Source organism: Cinclus cinclus, chromosome 5 (genome assembly GCF_963662255.1).
Source record: "Cinclus cinclus chromosome 5, bCinCin1.1, whole genome shotgun sequence".
Lineage (NCBI taxonomy): Eukaryota > Metazoa > Chordata > Aves > Passeriformes > Cinclidae > Cinclus > Cinclus cinclus.
The window spans coordinates 12,167,226-12,185,291 of NC_085050.1; the positions used below are offsets into that span (position 1 = coordinate 12,167,226).

The 18,066-nt window shown below is 49.9% G+C and overlaps 1 protein-coding gene across 1 annotated transcript in view; it reads left to right on the plus strand.

Annotated features, from left to right (window-relative positions):
• The first annotated feature begins 1,637 nt into the window (after window positions 1–1,637).
• CRMP1 (collapsin response mediator protein 1) overlaps window positions 1,638–18,066 on the plus strand; it is a 49,677-nt gene continuing 33,248 nt past the window's right edge. The window contains exon 1 of the mRNA XM_062493369.1: window positions 1,638–2,009. Coding sequence (XP_062349353.1) covers window positions 1,638–2,009 — 372 coding nt within the window. The remainder of the gene's footprint in view (window positions 2,010–18,066) is intronic.

Here is an 18,066-nt window from a genome sequence, read left to right on the forward strand (position 1 = left end):
CCCTGACAGCGAAACGAAGCCCTCCCCGGTTTGTCCCTTTCTGCCGAGGCCGTCAGGCAAGCGCCTTGCCGGCCCGGGAGCCGCCGGGGGTGCTGAAGGGACAGCTCCGGGGGCCGTGCAGAGCTCCAGCCGCTCCGGGGGGATCCGCGGGGACACGCTCGGCTCGGCGGGGCTGGCCGGGCGCTCAGGGCCCGGGGCCCCGTGCTTACCCAGGGCCGCCTTGCCGGGCCCCGTGCCCGGTGGTGGGGCCGGCGGCTCAGGCAGCGCCCGGGGCGATCACTTCCGTGTCAGGGCCCGCGGGGCTGCCCCGCCTGTACCCAGTGCCTGTACCCAGTGACTGTACCCTCTGACTGTACCCAGTGCCTGTACCCTCTGACTATACCCAGTGACTGTATCCCGTGACTGTACCCAGTGCCTGTACCCAGTGACTGTACCCAGTGACTGTACCCAGTGACTGTAGCCTCTGACTGTACCCCCTGACTGTACCCCCTGACTGTACCCAGTGACTGTATCCCCCGTCTGTACCCCCTGACTGTACCCCCCGCCTCTATCCCCTGCCTGTAGCCCCCCCCTGTACCCCTGTCCCCGCGGCGTGCCTAGGGCTCGCTCTGTCCGCGCCGCCGCAGCGGGGGAGCGGCAGCCGGGGACGGCCGGGCAGGGCAGGGCGGGGCGGAGCCGCCACCACCCCCGCGGGCACCAGCTGCTGCGGCACGGCAGCGCCAGCCCCCGTGCCCGGAGGCTGGGGCTGCTTCTGCTTCCTCCTACGCCCCGGCTACCCCCTCGCTCTTCTCCCGCCGCTCGCCCTGCGGCCGCAGACCGACCCCGAGCCATGCAGGCCCGTCCCCCGCCCGTACCGGGGGCTGCCGCGGCCGCGCCCCCCGCCCCGCCCGGGCACCGCCGCAGCCTCTCCAGCGGAGGGGGCGGGGGCAGTGTGAGTGAGCAAAGTGGGAGAAACTCCCTCCGGCTCGCCCGGGGGGGCTGGGGAGGTTCGGAGCTTTTCTCTCTTTTTCCTCTTTTTCTTTTCGCCTCCCTTTTATTCCAGCCCCGAAGCCACGCAGCAGCGGGTGACCGGCGCCCGCCCGCCCGCAGGCAGGACCCCGTTGGCACCGGCCCTGCGTGCATGCGGCGGGCTCCCTCCCTGCCTCCTCCCCCTGCCTCCCGCCCCCCGGATCATTCTATACCGGGGAGCTGTGCACTGCGGTCCCTGCTCGGGGAATCGCTGCTGCTCTTCCCATTCGTCAGGGGCTTTCCAATCACCTGCCTCTGCCACCCTCTCCGCTCCGCTCTTTGTACTTTATTTTCACGTGCTCTTTACTAACACGGCTATTTTTAAATCCCGCTCGGATTTATTTCTCTCTCTTTCTTTCTTTCTTATTTTCATTTCCCACCCCCCCCCCTTTTTTTATCTTTCTTGTTTTCTTTTTTTATAATTTTTTTTCGGGGGGGGGGGGTGGGTGGGGGAGGGAGGTTAACGTTTGCAGTTCCCTAAGGGAAAGATCCCACCAGCCAACCCAGCTCCGCCACTGCTGCATCCATCCATTCATTTTTATGGTCACTAACAGCCTATCCCGCTAGTGGAAGGTGCAGAGAAGTGGGAGGCAGGGAGAGAGATAGAGAGAGAGATCCGGACAGCGAGAATGGCCGAGAGAAAGAGGAACTGGAATAAAGAAGATGACCTGCCTGTGTATCTAGCTAGGCCGGGCACGACAGCCCAGACACCGCGGCAGAAATACGGGGGAATGTTCGCCTCCGTGGAGGGGGCCTATGAGAATAAAACCATCGACTTCGACGCCTACAGCGTGGGGAAGAAGGGGTCCCGGACCCCGCGGAGCGGCAGCCGGCACGACATGCTGGACGGAGGGGACAACTACAGCGAGACCGCCAGCGACATCAGCGAGATCTCCGGCTCCGTCATTAGCTCCCCGGGAGACCGGGAAGACAAGACCCCGGGCGTGGAGATCAAATACCCCATGGGGAAGGAGCTACTGCAGGGCCAGGACAATGGACAGGTGAGCGGGGCCCGGGCAGGGCGGGAGGGAGGGAGCCGCCGCCCCCGCTCGCTGCGCGAGCCGTGCCGAGCCGAGCCGTGCCGAGCCGAGCCGTGCCGAGCCGAGCCGTGCCGCAGAGCCCCGCTCACCCGCACAGGGGGCTGGGGGTCACCTTCGCGGGGGAGTTTCGGCACGGCAGGTCGGGGAGGTGCGGCCCCCTCCTCCCGGACATGGAGATGCTCTGGGAAGAGCCCGGCCGGCCCCTAAACAACCTCACTTGGCAGAGCTTAGAGGGGGGCGGGAGGGGGCGACCCCAGAAATGGTTTTCCTTTGTAAGTGATGGCGATGAGTTTTCTCCGTTTTCTTTTTTGCCCGTGCCGGAGGCCAGGTCGGGTCCCTCAGCACCTCCCGGCCGCCCCCCCCCGAAACAAAGCCGGGCCCGCTGAACTCCCGAGCTCGCCGGGGAAACTCCGCGGAGCCTGTCCCAGGCACAGCCCCAGGATCTGCCCTGACTCTTCCCCTGCTCCCCCCCGGCTCCCTCTGCGCCTGCATTGTCTCCCCGGCAGGGAGCGCGGAAGGCGGGAGGATCGGCCGAAACGTCTGCCCTGGGCTCCCTTCGCCTGGGTCTGCAGCCTGGACTCATATCCTAGGCTCAAGGAAGAAGTGGGCCGGTGGGCTGGCCGGCCACTGACGGCTGTGCATCTCCATCTTAGCCCTGTCGGTGGCATGCAGGCTGGAGGCAGACCCGGGGGGCTGGCTCTCATGGGATCCTGGGCTGTCATTGATTTCCCCTTAGAAAGAAACGCGGCCTTGCAGTGATGCTTCTGCATGGATACACCCTGTTCCTTAGTACCCAGCCTGGAGCCTCTTTGGCTTGTCCGCACTCTGCTCTTTCCACAGGCTGAACTGAGACTTTCCACTCTCTTCACCCCTCTTCAGTTTGAGTATGAATGGGGTGTTGGTTTGCTCTGGCCTGGGGATTGCATTCAGGTGCCACATGGCTTCCCATACAGTACCATGGGTGTCTGCTGTGGTGGGACACTGGAGCGAGCAGGCAGGGCTTGGTGGGACACTGTGCCTGGGATGCTGCTGCTTTCTCTGCAATGACCCCAGGGTTGCCTTCAGAGTTTGCCAGCTGCAGTGCCGTCTTCTCTTTTCTAGCTCACCTGAACTCCTGAGTTTTTTGGATCAGGACCCTGGGGCAGTGGGAGGGCACAGCACACCCTATCTTCTAGCGCACCCATGGTGCTGCCTTCCCATTTTCCCTGCTTCCTAGTTCAGCCTGGGACTCAGAGTAGTCAGCACACACTGCACACTACCTCTCTGGACCCCAGTGTGCTTGCAAAGTTGACCAAAGTGAGGTGAGGATGCGGTTAGAGGTAAAGAGGCAAGATTTGGCCATTGACTTAGGAAGGTGCGCTGTAAGCAGCAGATACATGTGATTCCTGTGCTGTGGAGTCCAGACTTTTTTACAAATTTCAAACGATGATTTCTGGGAAGATGCGTCAGGGATGTGGCCTGGGTGCTTAATGTCGTGTATCTATGTGTGTATTACAGGGGCAGGTGTGCTAAGAGCCCCAGGGTGCATGTCCTTGGGTGGATTAACTTGGGCATAGCTTTGCAGTGCCTTTTACATTACACTCCAGCACCATGGATGGAGGGAGACATTCTGAGAAACAGAGAAAAGACAGAAGGGTTTCAACTAGCCACTTTACCTCTTCAGCAGCTGCTGATACAGCATCTACCTGGCCTGACCTGTTGTGTTATCCCCCATGACCTCCACGGGCACGGGACAGAGCAGGTGTGTGACAATGGGGCAGTGACAAGGAAGGCAAGCAGGACAGTGCTGTTGGGGTCAGATATGTGGGTGAGGATAGAGCAGGCAGTGCCACCTGGGGCAGTGCTGTTAGGGACAGAGCAGGTGGGGGGGGGCAGTGCAAAGCAATGCCATCAGGATCAGTGGTATGGGGACAGCGCAGGCCAGCGCCATCAGAGTCAGTGTTATGGGGACAGTGCAGAGCGCTGCCATCAGGCTTTCATGCCGTGGGGACGGGGCAGGCAGTGCCATTGCCATGTGCAGCACAGCAGGACCCTCGGCCGGGGGTTATATCCCCCGTCCCCGCCCTGCGGCACCCCACGCGTGGGATCCTGCCGGTGACCTCAGCGTGCGAGCGGGGCTGCGGCGGAGCTGGCGGGGCGGCGTTTCCCAGCGCCGGTGCGGGAGGGAGGGAGGGAGGCTTCGGCTGGATTGATGGGCTGTGAAGGGGGGCCAGGCAGAGGGGTGGGGGACGGGAGGGAAGGAAACGCTTCCTGGGTTGCGCTGAGCGAATCCTGCTCCGACCTGCAGCCGGGAGGGCGCTGCTGCCGCCGGCAGAGGCAGCGCTCGCCGACCCCCCCGGGAGCCTCGTCCCTGTTTGATTGCAGCCGGAAAAAAAAAAGGTGCCGGGTTTGCCGGGCTCCCCTTCCTCTGGGCGACGGAACTTCGCCCCCATTCCGCCGCTCTGCAGGTCGCCCCCGCCCCGCCCCATCACCCGACCGGGCTTCGCATTATTATTCGTCTCAGCACCGCCGGTGTCGTTCCGCTGGGCTCGGCTCGCTCCTCGGGTTCGTTGCGTGCTCCCGGCGCTGGGGAGAGCCGACATGTCTTACCAGGGCAAGAAGAGCATCCCCCACATAACGGTAAGCGGCCCCGGGCGCAGCGAGCGCTGCCCGCGCTCCTTTGTTCGCGGGCGGGGAAGGGCGCGCAGTGCCCGGGGCCGCGGGCAGCCCCCAGGCTGCGGGGCCGGGGCTCCCGGGAGCGGCGGGGTGCGGCTGCCGCCGCCCGTCCTCCTCCCGCTAGAGCTCTGGGCGAGGACCGATTTAATTTTATTTCATTTTAAAATATCATTATTATATTTAAATTTCATTTCTTATTGTATTCTGCCTCCCCTTGCTCGCCCGCCGCCCAGCAGGGGCTCAGCGCTGCGTGCTCGCTCCAGCCCGGGGCGGGGAGGGAGGGCAGGCGGGGGGGGGCTCGTCCCGGGGCCGGGGCCGGGGGTACCGCCCTCCCGAGGAGCCGGGCCCGGGGAGGCTCGGCCGCCGGGCTTGGCAGAACAAAAGAGGGAGGGGACCACCGCAGCACAACGTGCCCCTGCCACCGCCCCCCGCAGCGGGCAGGGGCAGCGCAGCCTCGGCGGGGCAGGGGCGGTGGGCCGGGGGGAGGCACTGGGTGCGGAGAAATGGGAGGTGGGCGAGCGTGGGCGTGGGGGGAAGCGTGGAAAATCAAAGAGCGCCATGATGCCAGCACCAACACCTCTGCGCGCTGTTAATGCATCAGGCGTGGTGGGAATCAGAAATCAAAGAGTTAATCATAACCATCCTCTTCCTATCGGTGCCTATCTCCCGCTAGATGCTTTTGTACCATAGCAGAACTTCAATCGGGTGTGCTTTCCATGCCAGAAAGAAAGGACCTGAGGACCTGGGTCCTTTGATACAGTATATGCAATTCCTTAATACACGCGATCGGGGGATATAGGGACTGGAATAAAGAACAGGCAGAGCTGGCGGAGAGGGGTGTGGTGCGGGAAATCGCACCCGGAGAGAGGTTTTCACCAGCACCTGTCTCCAGGTGGTTGCTTTCCTCTTGGGGGTCTGGATCAGTGAATGATGGGGTCACTGCTGCTGTGGCGCCTGCGGCTGAGATGGGCGGGGAAGCGGGGTGAACTCCAAGATTGCTTGAGTTCGTGGAGCTTTCCCAGGAAAGCTGGCACGGTGTGAAGCGGGGCAAGTTTCGGTAGCTGAATGAGCGGGCTGGTGGGTGTGGCACCTTCCTGAGCAAACCCGCTGCTCGCAGCATCACTGCAGCCAGCCTTACAAAGCTCCTAAGCTCCTCGCGGTGTTCTCCATGTACAATAAAAGCGTCCTTCAGTCAAAATATTTGATCAGGAGGGGAACAAGTTCCTTCTGAAAGCTGAGTTTTATGATACCAGAGTACTGCATTTATGCAGGTTTCCATTATCAACAGGCAGCAGTGCCTGGTGGCCAAGGCTGACCCCGGGTGCTGCAGTGGCTTTTTGGGTGATGGTTCCTCTTGCCTCGCTCCTCAGTGCGTTGTGTGACTTACACCTACTCAGGGCATCTCTCGGTTGGGGGAGACCCGGTTACCTCTGGGTGAGTGTCAGGTGCTTTGTGCATGGCTCAGTCTTCCTCTGAAGATGGAGTGTAACAGGGTCCCACCCACAGCTAGTTCTTTGCTCTCCAGTTTGGAGTAGAATGCGAATCTGGAAGAATTAAGAGTCTTTGCCTTAGAATCAACAGTTCCTTTTAATTTCATCACTTCTCACAAAATTTATTTTCTGTGCTGTGGGGAGAGGATTGCTGTTAAAAAGAAAGCCCAAACCTCAGCCTTTTCTCTTTGAAATGGGATGTGCTGAAGCTTCTATAAATGAATATTCATTAACATTCCTGTTGAGTTTTGTGACCAAATAAAAGGCATCAATTAACATTAGAGAAGTTGGCAGGCATCAGGGCTGGACTGTTATTGGTTTTTTGGGGTTTTTTTTATTCTTCTGGTCCTTCACTTCCAGCAAAAGCAAATCGGACACTTTGTGTCCAGACCTCGTGGGCACTGCCTGTCCCACAAGAGCCCACAGGATCTATCTCTGTGCATCTTCTGAAGCCCCATTCCAGTGTGGTAAATTAGATGTTTCACCGGGCCACTAAGGAAATACATTGTAGCTTTAAGTCTTCGGAGCTCTAAGGAAATGTGATAGCTCTGTGGAAATATGCAACAACAGTGATGATGAAATAATATAAAAGTGTAATTTGTTACTGTTCTTAACACTTCCCCCCACTCACACTGGTGGTTTTTGGAGCTACAGCAGCTCCTGGGTTCATTGAAGAAGTGAGAAACCACTTTGATAGTGTCTTGGCTGTTGATACTTTGTGGATTTTCCAGTATCAAGCCTGTGTTCCTTGCATGGGGCCAGTAGCTGTCCCGAGCAAGCAAGAACACCTAGCAGCAGCATCCAGCCACAAGCACTGCAGTCAGCAGTCAGTACGTGGCCAAAATTTCCCCCTGGGATCAGGTCTGCAGCATCAAGAACTGTGAAGGAAGAGGCAGCAGCGGGTATCACCTCTGATCAGTGTGGAAGCAGGTACCAATCTTGGGAAGACAGCCCTGTGCTGTCCTGTCTGGGTTACTGCTCCTGGTGCACATGGACATAACTTCCTCCTTGCTTAGTCTGACTGTGCCTTCCTCCTGACTCCTTCAGACAGCAGGGCCTGACTGATAGCCCCTGCACCTCTTTTACCTTTATTCCTGCTTTTCCTTCTTCCACTGCTTGTGGTAAAGACAGTGTTGCACACAACCCTCTTTGGCACTGAGCGTCTCCCTGCTCTCATTCACTGATCTGCGCATGGTTTTTTTTTTAATCATTTCATCTGCCTTTCCATTTCAGCTTGTGAGAATTCATGCTTCTTGCATTTTATCTCATTTGTGGCTGTCCTGCTGCCTGTCATGCATCACATGCAGCATCCAGGCTTGCTGTTAGTGGAGCACCAGAAGTGTGCCAGTGTAAAGTGCCATTCAGTTGTGAGTCAGACTGGAGAAACTGGGCCCTTTTGAGTAACTACTGTGGGAGGGTGATGACCTCTTCATATGAAGCACCAGACCAGCATGGGGATGTGTAGTAGAAATGCATTGAATCAGTAAGTGTAAGCACTTCTGCATGGTGTTGAAGTCCTTGGCAGGTGGGTCACAAACCAGTGGTTTGGGACTGTTAGCTGGGGGTGGAGCAGGGTGTGCACAATTTAAGGGTAGCCAAGAGTGCCGGAGAACTTTTCCCAGCCTTTGTAGTATGGACAGCCAGCACATCCATTGCTGTGGTGTTTTTCTGCATGAGGTGGCAATCTTTTGTGCTTCGGTTGTGCAGGATGTTCTCATGCAGACCAGATTTTCCAGGATATACCCCCCAGCCCATTGCTTTTAACATCACTATTATACTCCTCTTGTGCAGCATATTACAGGGAATCAATGGAGATGATGACACAGGAATACCTGTTACAAATTATTCTGTGTTTTGGTAGTGGTTGGCAATTTTCAACCAAGGCTTAAGCTTAGATGAACTCAGATTTGTAGCATGGTTTAAAAAAGGCATGTGGCATGTTAAATGCCTGTGACAGGACGTGTTTGTTCCAGCAGCAACTGCACCCATTAAAACATCATCTGTGTGAGCTCAGTGAAGAGGAGGTGTGAACACAATTCTACTGAGCAAAGGCAGAATAGCTAGTCACCAAAGCAAATGCAAGGAGGAATTTGGGAGAGGAAAATTGTGCCTGAATCCCTTGGAAAGAAAAGGGGAATAATCTTTCTGGATATGGTCCAAGGGTTGGAATGTGAGTGGGGAAAGCTAGTGCTGGTCCTGAGCTGACAGACTGTAAGGCACAGGGAGACAGAGAGCACAAAAATGTGGTGTAACAGAGGAAGGATCTCACTACTAAGCGTGACAAGAAAAGAGAGGAGAAGATCTGGCACAATATGAGAAAAAAAGGCAAATGCAGGAAAACTGAGAATGAAGAAATTCAGAGGAGTGGGCACAGAGAATAATTTTACTTGTTACCTTTACAATTGGTATGAGGAGAGATGAGAAGCAAGTAGGTTTCAGTTGAAGATGGCAGAATACTTTGAGAGAGAAAAAATATATTCATCTGGATTTCTGCTGCGTGACACACTGGTTCAGGATGGAAACTTTCTCGTTGGTCTGAACAAAGTGCTGGGGTAGTGTATGGTGTTCTGGTGTGAGATAACAGCAGTGTGAGAGCTGCCAGCCAATTCATTCTGGACACCAAGGGGGACATATCCTACAGATGCAGGATGTGGTGAGTACCTGGAATGGTGGACCAAAGTCCTTGTCTAGGTTTGGATCTATTCTATAGCTCCCCTGATTATGATTTTTTTACCCACCTTTTTATTGAACACAGTGTATGAAGCTACACTCAGATTGCTCTGTCACTTGCCAGAAGTGTTTGAAAAACCTACAGAGTTCTGGGCATGGGAGCACTGCCTCATGTCACTATTCTGCTCTTGGTGTAAGATTTTGACTGATTTAGATAGTGCTTTTTGTCCTGTTTTAAAACACCAAGGCCTGGGACTTCTGGATTACTTCTTACTCTTGAACATTTGCTTAATCCTCAAAATTACACGTTCCCATGCGTGTCTGTTTAACAGACTTGACCCCTCCCATTTTACTCATCTGTCAGTGAACATAAGTGAATTCACATTGTGTAGTAGACTGGACTTCAGCCTGGCAGCTCTGGAGATGCTTTAGCTGCTTCAGTATAAGTTTTTTCCAGCCACCATTTCCATGATTCTGTGGCACATCTTTTTCCTTCCGTTTTTTCTATAGGAGAAAAAGTGACCACTTTTTTTCATATGTCAGTTCCATATGGTGACTTAAATTACATTCAGAGTAGATCCTTCTGGGGACATTTCTATGGAGACTGAAACCTTTGGCAGAGGGAGAGAAGGAAGGGTTTGGGGCAGTGATTCCTTTAACTGCCACAGCAAGTTCATCAGTCAGTGCCCTCAGCAGGGCATTGGTGTTTTCAGCATCACAGCTGATGCCATTACAGAGAACTGAGCCATGCTTTGCTGGAAGCTGAGCAGGTTTGGAAATGGAACAATGACTGTCTGGGAAGACATCTTATGCAGTGAGGTGCTTTTCTGAATCTTCTTGCAAGTGCTGAGAGCAACCAGTGCCAATGAACCACTTTTCTGATGAGAGATCAGGATCTGTTGTCTGCTTGGCTGCTATTTTTTTCAGAATCAAGAATAATTTGAGTGACAAAAGCATGAAGCTTCCATTTTCATTTGAAGGAGCCAGCAGAGGCCACTGGCTTGTGAAGCAGTTGGCAGTTAGTTGAGATAAACTTGGGTTTTTTATATATGAGAGAGATAAATGCTTTTGTATGTATGAGAAAGAAGGAATAGAGATGAGCAGCAAAATAATTGGTGGGCTTCTAATCTTGGTACATGTACAGATGGTGGCCTTGTGCCCTGAAGCAGAGATACTTTGGAATTATGTTCACTTGTCACAAGACAAAAGTTTTCATCTGTAGTGTGTGTCCTAATGAGTTTTAAGGTGTAAGCTACTGATTATGAATAATAAATGTTCCTGCTGACTTCAGTGAAGTCTACACTCAGTGTAAAATCTCCTGTGTGTAATACTGAGGACCCAGGTAGGTTCAGGTGGCTGACTAGAGGAGTAGGCACTGCTCAGAGTGAAGAGGCTGTGGAAGGAGAACTAGGACTGATACCATGTGAGGTGAGGCATCAAGCATCACAACTTGCTCTCACTGGCAGAAAAAGTAGATATGTGATGCAACATGACAGCACAAAGTGTCTGAGTGCAAATGATACACATGGTATCCACTGCATTTAGTTGACCATGAATTATCATTGCTAGCATCATCTCAAAGGCATTTTCTACTGTTCTATTTCCCTTGCATCCACCTGCTCTGTCAGAGAAGATATTCCATTTGATCTTGGTTGGATTTTGGCTGTGATTGGTGTCAAGTCAGATATGTCCCAGTAACCTGATGCAGGTTTATGATTAGAACTTAGATCAAACACATCTTCAGTTCAGTGGCCCAGAGAATTCAGCCACACTGTAAATGACTGATATTTTCTTCCCAAGTTTAAGCTTTCCTATGAATGACTTGCTGGGATTTTGAGATCCCCTTTAATTGGCATAACTTGTGTGTAACCCAAGGGATGGGTATAGCAACATACAACACAAAACTGGTGCAATGGTTTCAACCCTCCAGCCCCTACATAAATGAAACACCTGTTGATGCCAATGAATATTGTTACCAATAAGATGTTTGTTGTTCCCTTCTAAAAGCAAAGCAAAGATGACATTTCCAGTGAAGAAATCCCTGTGGAGTTGGTAGCTGTAGGAGTAGCCCCCTTAGAGTGGGTGATGAAGCAATGAAACTGCCAGCTAAATAGGAAGCCAGGTCTTGAAAGGGGAAACAAAAGAACATCAGATCTTTTAAATGAATAAAGATGAATGAATACATTGGCTACAGACCAAGATACAGCATTACTACAATCAGCATAATCCTTCCTAAATTAATTGCCATATAGTAGAGTGCATCTATTAAGAAAAGAACATTAAAAGCAGGATTCTTCATTAGTGGCCTATTGGAAATGATGCCTCAAGGATGGAGTGTTTTACAAGGAATTCTCAGAGTTGACTCAGGGTTCACCACAACTAAAAGTCACTTCCTATGGAGGGTAATCTAGATATAAAATTCAAATGGAGGGATACCACTGATTAAAAGCAGATCTTCTGTTAGCAGACAGTACTTAATGAAATCCCATTTACAGCTCTTTGATCCTTATGAAAGGATTTTAAGCAAACGTTCCTCTTGGGAAGGATATCTTTCTTTTTTGCCATTAAGTTTAAAAATGTTCCTTATTTGTAAATACTTTGCTAAAAGTGAGGTTATTTAACTGTATTGAGTTACAGCTGAATCTGAATCTGACCATGTCTGACAAAAGACAACCAAATATATCCACACACAAAAAACGTAAATCTCTTGTATATTGCAGGAAATAAGTCTGTGAGAAGGAACACACAGAAGCACAGAGTAGCTCTTTCCACTGGTTGCCAGTGGGTCTTCAGCCTTTGAGAAATGGTTTCCTCACAAATAGTCTTCTTGTGGAGATTCAGATAATCAGGAGAACACAAATATCAGCATGTGTTTCTCATACTTTCCCTCTAAACTGCATTCTGTGTCTTTTGTGACTCTCAGTGGACTCTTTAAAACCTTAGTAAGAAAGAATTCTGCCTCTCAGATGCTAAAAAAGTAATGTCTTGGCTGCCAGTGTAATAACATAGCTTAATGCCTTTATATGTTTATTGCATCTGATCTGATGTCTTTTGAACCACATCCCTTTATAGACAGCTGAAGTGCAGGTGGATTTAGAATTTAAACTGTTTTCAAATGGTTATTTTGCATAAAGCCCTTAGTCATCTTCAGGGCTCTTGACTAATTTGGGTTTTAGAGAAAACAGCCATTGTTGCTCTGAAGATGTAAGGACAATATTATATTCTAGTAAGTCTTTACAATTACACAGAGTGTGAGATCCCTGCTGAGTGTTTCCTCATCCTCTAGGCATGGAAAATCTGGGTTTGAGTGATGCAAAGACTTTTTTGGTTGGTGAAAGCTGCAATGCAGCAATTGTAAAGGTCCAAACCAAGAACTAGGCAGCACAGCACTTAGACCTGTATGCTGGATATGTTATCTGAAGTTAATTGTATAGAAATGTTAAACTGTAAATAGTTAAAAATATATGGTTTACTTGATGTAGAGATGAAGATGTAATAGGAAGATGTTCCATTTGTGGAAGAAAAGCAAAAATGTAATAGGGTATATAGGAACTGCAGTCTGGACAGATGCTACTATTTGATGGAAACACTTCTCTTGGAATCTTTTTGTATGGCCAGAATACACAATACATGCCTTTTTTTTTTTTTTTTAAACTCCATCTTGTCTCATAGAAGTGTGGCTTTCTCTGAAAGGTTCCTGTGCATGCATAGCTATTAATGCTGTAGGGAAATGTGTGGTTTTTATAACTTGTGCTGCATTGTATTTTGACACGCTGCACTAATTTGAAATAATGTTTAGTAAATCTTATGGCAGTTTTATTTTTTCTGTTAGTGTTTCTGTTTTAGTAGTCCCAAGAAGCAGATTTGAGAACTGCATGTCTAAAAGCTAGCTGAATTTTGTTGTGTATTTTTAGATACCTCTAGCTCTGAGGGAAGTGGGTGAATGGGAAAAGGCTAATTTTAAATTTCTTCACAACTGTTCTTGCTCTAACGTTTGGTTTGTAATTTTGAATAATCCAGAGCAAAGAGATTTTCCACCCAAGGGAATCTGGTTTCATTTGTATTGCATGGAGCCCTGTGCAGGACTGGGGACCATGGCAAGGCTCAGGCTGGTGGTCCTGAATGTCGGTCAGATGCTGCTTCTCTCTGCTGGCCTTTTGCCATTGGTATGCATGAAAATGTGGACACGATTCACAAGAGCTGAGCCAAGCTGATTCAAACCCCAGCAAAACAGGCAGTTTGTACAAAGTGTGCCAGTCACCAGCTTACAGATGTTTCGTGTTGCTCTTGCTGTAGTGGGAACAATAGTTGTGAGGGAGCGACAGCCACCGCCTCCAGTCTGAGCAGCCAGCCCCTCCTCCTGCAGCAAACGAGCCGAGTTTGTGGCATCTCCTTCTGCTGCCATGAAAATTGCTGTCATGTCATAGACTAAGCTCTGCAGCTTTGCTGCCAGGTTAAGCAGGATAAGCTACACTGTGATTAGGAAAAGATCCCCAGGGAAGCAGTGTGCAGGGTCTGAAGGTGAAGGGCTGGGAGTGGTAGGAATGGCTGGATCCTACTCAGCAGTGGGCTGAGCTGGGAGGTGCCGGAGTGCCTGTGAAATGGAGCTGCAGGGCAGACAGCCGATATGCATCGAGGCTGAGCTGATGCTGTGTCGTGGCCAGGCACAGGACTCAGAGGCAAACAGCATTGCAGCGATGCAGTTACATCACTGCAGTAGTACCGGGTGGACAAGAAACACCTTTGCTTCCACACCCTGGAGTGACTGTGGGGCATGGACTTACAGTGTGCTTTCTGCACCTCCTGTGTCAGTGAGAGCAGGGTTTTTACCCCTTGCATCTTGGCATCTCATGAACTGCTCAATGTAATACTCCCTCTCTGCTTTGCCACGTCTGTCTCTCCTTGGCAGCCTGGAGGGAGGAGAGGGACCCGGCAGCTTCTTCTGGCTTGCACTGGGAAGAGGTGGGCTGGCAGCTTCTTGTGCCAGGCAGTGCACACTGAAGGCTTGGTATGGAGCCCTTGGAGCTCAGCAGGCAGGGCACCAATGCCTGAGACACCTGTCAGCTGAATAGAAAAGTGACAGCGACCTTAGAAAGGCGTTCGGTGTTGTCACCTCCTGAACTGAGTGATGAGCCTGTTGCTGTTTGCATTGTGAGAGCACCTGAGGGTCAGTGACTGGCTGAGGGTACCTCTGGGGGCTGGGTGTTCTTCCTCATGGAGCTGGGAAGGAAAAATACAGGCCAGCGTTGATGGGATCAATTCAGGAACTTCAGGTCACTCCCTTCCTTCACTGCATTCCCAGGGCACTGCAGAGTGTGTCTCTCTCTAGCCTGAAACAGGGAGAAGAGGACTCTGGTCCCTAGTTTTCCCGGACCTTTGTCACTTGGTAAGAAAATTGTAATCATTGCCCGACATCATGCCCCTGGTAAATACTAAATGGCCCCCTGGTCACACACAGCCTTCTGCATGCCCAGGGAGACTAAGCCAATTCACAGAGCCTGTGTGCGTCCAGATTTCTGTCCAGGATTTCACTACAGAAAGGACCAGTGACCTAAACCAGTGCAGGATCACCCAGGCTCCAGTGGCTGTCCATGAAGCCTGTGCTTAGGCTGTAGCTGGGAATGAATACTCCATGTGGACCATTTGATTGTAATTTTGTTTTATACAGATAAGAATACAACAAATTGCTTGTCAATATTAATCTGTGCCTCCTTTCTAGCATTTTTTACAGGCTATTAATGGAAGTGTGTGTCTGTGATCTGTGCATACAGGCATTGGGTACTGCTGCTTTGGCTATGGACAAGCCAGCCCTGGTCTGGAGCAGGGTGTTTGAGGCAGTGCTGGTTTGCTTGGGCACAGTGTGCTGCTGAGGTGTCCACAGGGCACCCAGACCTCACTGGGGCTGCTGGTGCCCATTGACACCATCTGTCTGAAGGTGATCTGCTATGCAGCAATCTGTAATGTGTCCTGTAATTAACAGATCAAGCTGGTTGGGAGATGTTCCAACAAAACTCCTTTTCTTCTGAATTTTCTGCTATGCTGGAATAGAAGCATGTTGGAGATGTTTCCAAATCTCTCAGATTCTGATGACAGCTGGGCAAGGCTCCACAGCACTGTCCCCAGTGGTTTGGCAGTCTACCTGGGGCTGTGGGGTTTTTTGGCAGCCTGGTCTTCCATGACTTCCTATATTCTGCTGGGGGAACCTTAGCCTAAGGTGCAGGACTGCTTTTGCAACAATTCTGATTTGTTTTTATTTTCTTCTGAGGTGTAAGGGATTAAAATTTTGAAAGTGCAGGTTTTATTCTCTACCAGAAATTCTTATACCCTCCAAAATTCTAAACAAGGCGAGACTTTGTAGCTGAATGTTCAGTAATCCTTTACAGACTGAGGCCTAATTTAATGTCTGGCTCCATAACTGAGTTCTTTCTTAAGACTGAATTTGTATATTTTTAGATTAACTTATTTTAATAACTAATTTTGTTACTTACATATGTATATCTATATGTAAAAACATAAAAAATCCTTGTGTCTACAGTTATTTTTTTTTGGAGCTGCACTTCAGCTTTTAGTCTGTTTTATTTTCCTTGCCTGTTACATTTGTTTCTACTTATTAGGCATTCTCTCCTCTTTTAAAAGAAATAAAATTTAGGATTTCTTGATGAGGGTGTAGATTTTTTGACTCCTTAGCAGTGACAGATACAGTGCTCTGGGAACACTGCCTGCCTGTATCAGTAAGCTCGTGCCTCTTGTAATTGGACAGTATGAATGTTTAGGAAGGCAATTGAAGGAGCTTAAAAGAGCTCTTAAGATGGTGATCCCTGCAGGTCAGCAGGCAGTGTAATAAATCATCATAGTGAGGAGGTGCAACTGTCAGCAGGTGGTGAAATAACTTATTACTCTTCCAGCTGCTGATTCACACGTCCTGCTGCAATTACAAGTGACAGTAGAGAGGCTGGGGAGAAAACAGGGAGCCTCTCTGGCAAATTCCAGATAGAGGACTTGCATTTGTCTCTATTCTCTAATGAGAGGGTAACAATGTGTGAGGCAGGTCTGGGGACATATGTCATGGCAGTTCTGTGCCTTGGTTCTCCCCGGGGTCACATTGCTGCTGCAGCACATGGAGGGGAGCTTCAGGCCTGCTGTGTGCATACTGTATGTAAAATGGCTTTCTCCCCTCTTCTTTCTCCCTTAAAAATGTCTGTTTCTTCCTTTTTCCAGAATGGTTCATAGGGCTATAAAGGCTTTGAACCTACAAAATTGTTCAAGTACAAGCTAAAAAGTAAATGTGCAGTGTATAACAGAGGTTACATTATAAGATAATATAGCACTTTATAATGAACAGTTTTTTAGAAATTTATTGGTTTTGTTGTCCTAGTTTTATAGGTTAAGAATGTATCAACTTGTTTGTTTTCTAAACTGGGAACACAGGACATTCATAGTTTATATGCCTGAGTCATGCTGTAATTAAAGCAGGAATTGAATGTGGACTGAGTAGTATAAAACATGGACAATCTGGAGATTTTGAGTTATTGTCTGGTGAGCCAAGGAAATAATTTATAATAAATGGCTATTTTTATGTATGAATGGGAAAAAGTGGTTCTGACTGCTTTAAGAGTTTTCCAGCATTCAGTCACTTGGCAAAATTCTTTCCAGAAGTATTATGTACTTGTTGTGGTTTAACCCCAGCTGGCAGCTTGTCCCCACACAATCACTTGCTCAGTTCTCCCCCATCCCACCCCATCCTGCTGTGGGATGGGGGAGAGAACTGGAAGGGTAAAAGTGAAAAAACTCATGAGTTGAGATGAAAACACTTTGATAATGGAAATAGAATAATCATAATAATACTATGATAATAATGCAATTGGTAGGAAAATAAAAGAGAGAGATTAATAAAACCAAAGAAGGATAAGTGATACACAGCACAATTGGTCACCACCCACCTATTGATGCCCAGCCAGTCCCCAAGCAGTGCTCCCCCCATCAACCTCCCCCTGAGTTTTATTTCTGAGCATGATGCCATATGGTGTGGAATATCCCTTGGGTCACTTGAGGTCAGCTGTCCCAGCTCTCCCCCCTCCCAATTTCTTGTGCTCACCCAGCCTCTTTCCTGGTGATGAGCAGAAAAGACATTCACTCTCTAAGCTCTGCACAGCAATAGCTAAAACATCCTTGTGTTATCAGCACTGTTTTCAGCACAAATCCAGAACAGCCCCATACAAGTTGCTGTGAGGAAGATTAACTACCCCAGCTAAAGGCAGAAGAGCACTGAAGTTGCAGACTTGCCCCATCTTTGGGTGGGGTGGTAGGGGGCTGGCATTTCCAGTATGACTTCTTCAATGAGAGAGTTTAAATACTGCTTCTCATGAATATGCACTGGTAAAATTTGCTTTCTATAAAATGTAGATTTTGAGAACAGAATGTAACCATTTGAATAGAGAAGAGTATAAGCAGACAGTTGTTGTGAACATTAACTCTTGCAGACTTAATATTTTGAACAGTTCTTCTTGAAAAAAAAAAAGTTTGATTCCTGGCACTTCATAAAATACCAGGAGGTGGTGGCTCTTTGTGCTGTTCAAATGATATTTCAGGTGAACTAAACTTTGGAGGCTGCCTTCTGTTCTCATTAATGGAGTGAGTGAGATATGACATGGGCAGTCTCATCACAGAGTGGCCCCAGTTCATCAACAGCCTTTGACCTGCAGAAATCACAAATTGGTTGCAATTAATTCTTCATGCCCACTAGAAACTCTGTGTTCAGCTGTGGGTCTGTACCATGGTGCAGGAGACACGAGCTGTGGGCTGTGTCCTTTGGCTGCTGTGCGGGGGTTTCTCCTGCTGAGCTGATGTTAAAGGAGCTTCCCTGGTGAGGAATTTCTACCTGGCAGGGCTAAGCATCCTCTTCTGACCTTGTCCCTCCCCATTCAGAACTTTGTTACTTTTCCAGAGGTGACAAGTGAGTTCAGCTTGGCCATTGCAGTGTTGGGCAGTTTCTTCTGGGGGTTTCTCTTTCCCTTTTGGCCCTTGTGCAATGAGGTGGTAAAACAGGGATGTAGTGGCATTTCAAGTGTTTCTATGTGCAGTGATTTCTGCTCTGAGCAAAAATAATGAACTGTAATGACACTGAGGTCTCGTGTTCCAAAAGTCAGGAATAAACAGTCAATGCAACTATCCTGTCCACTGTCAGTGTACCCACATGAACCCAC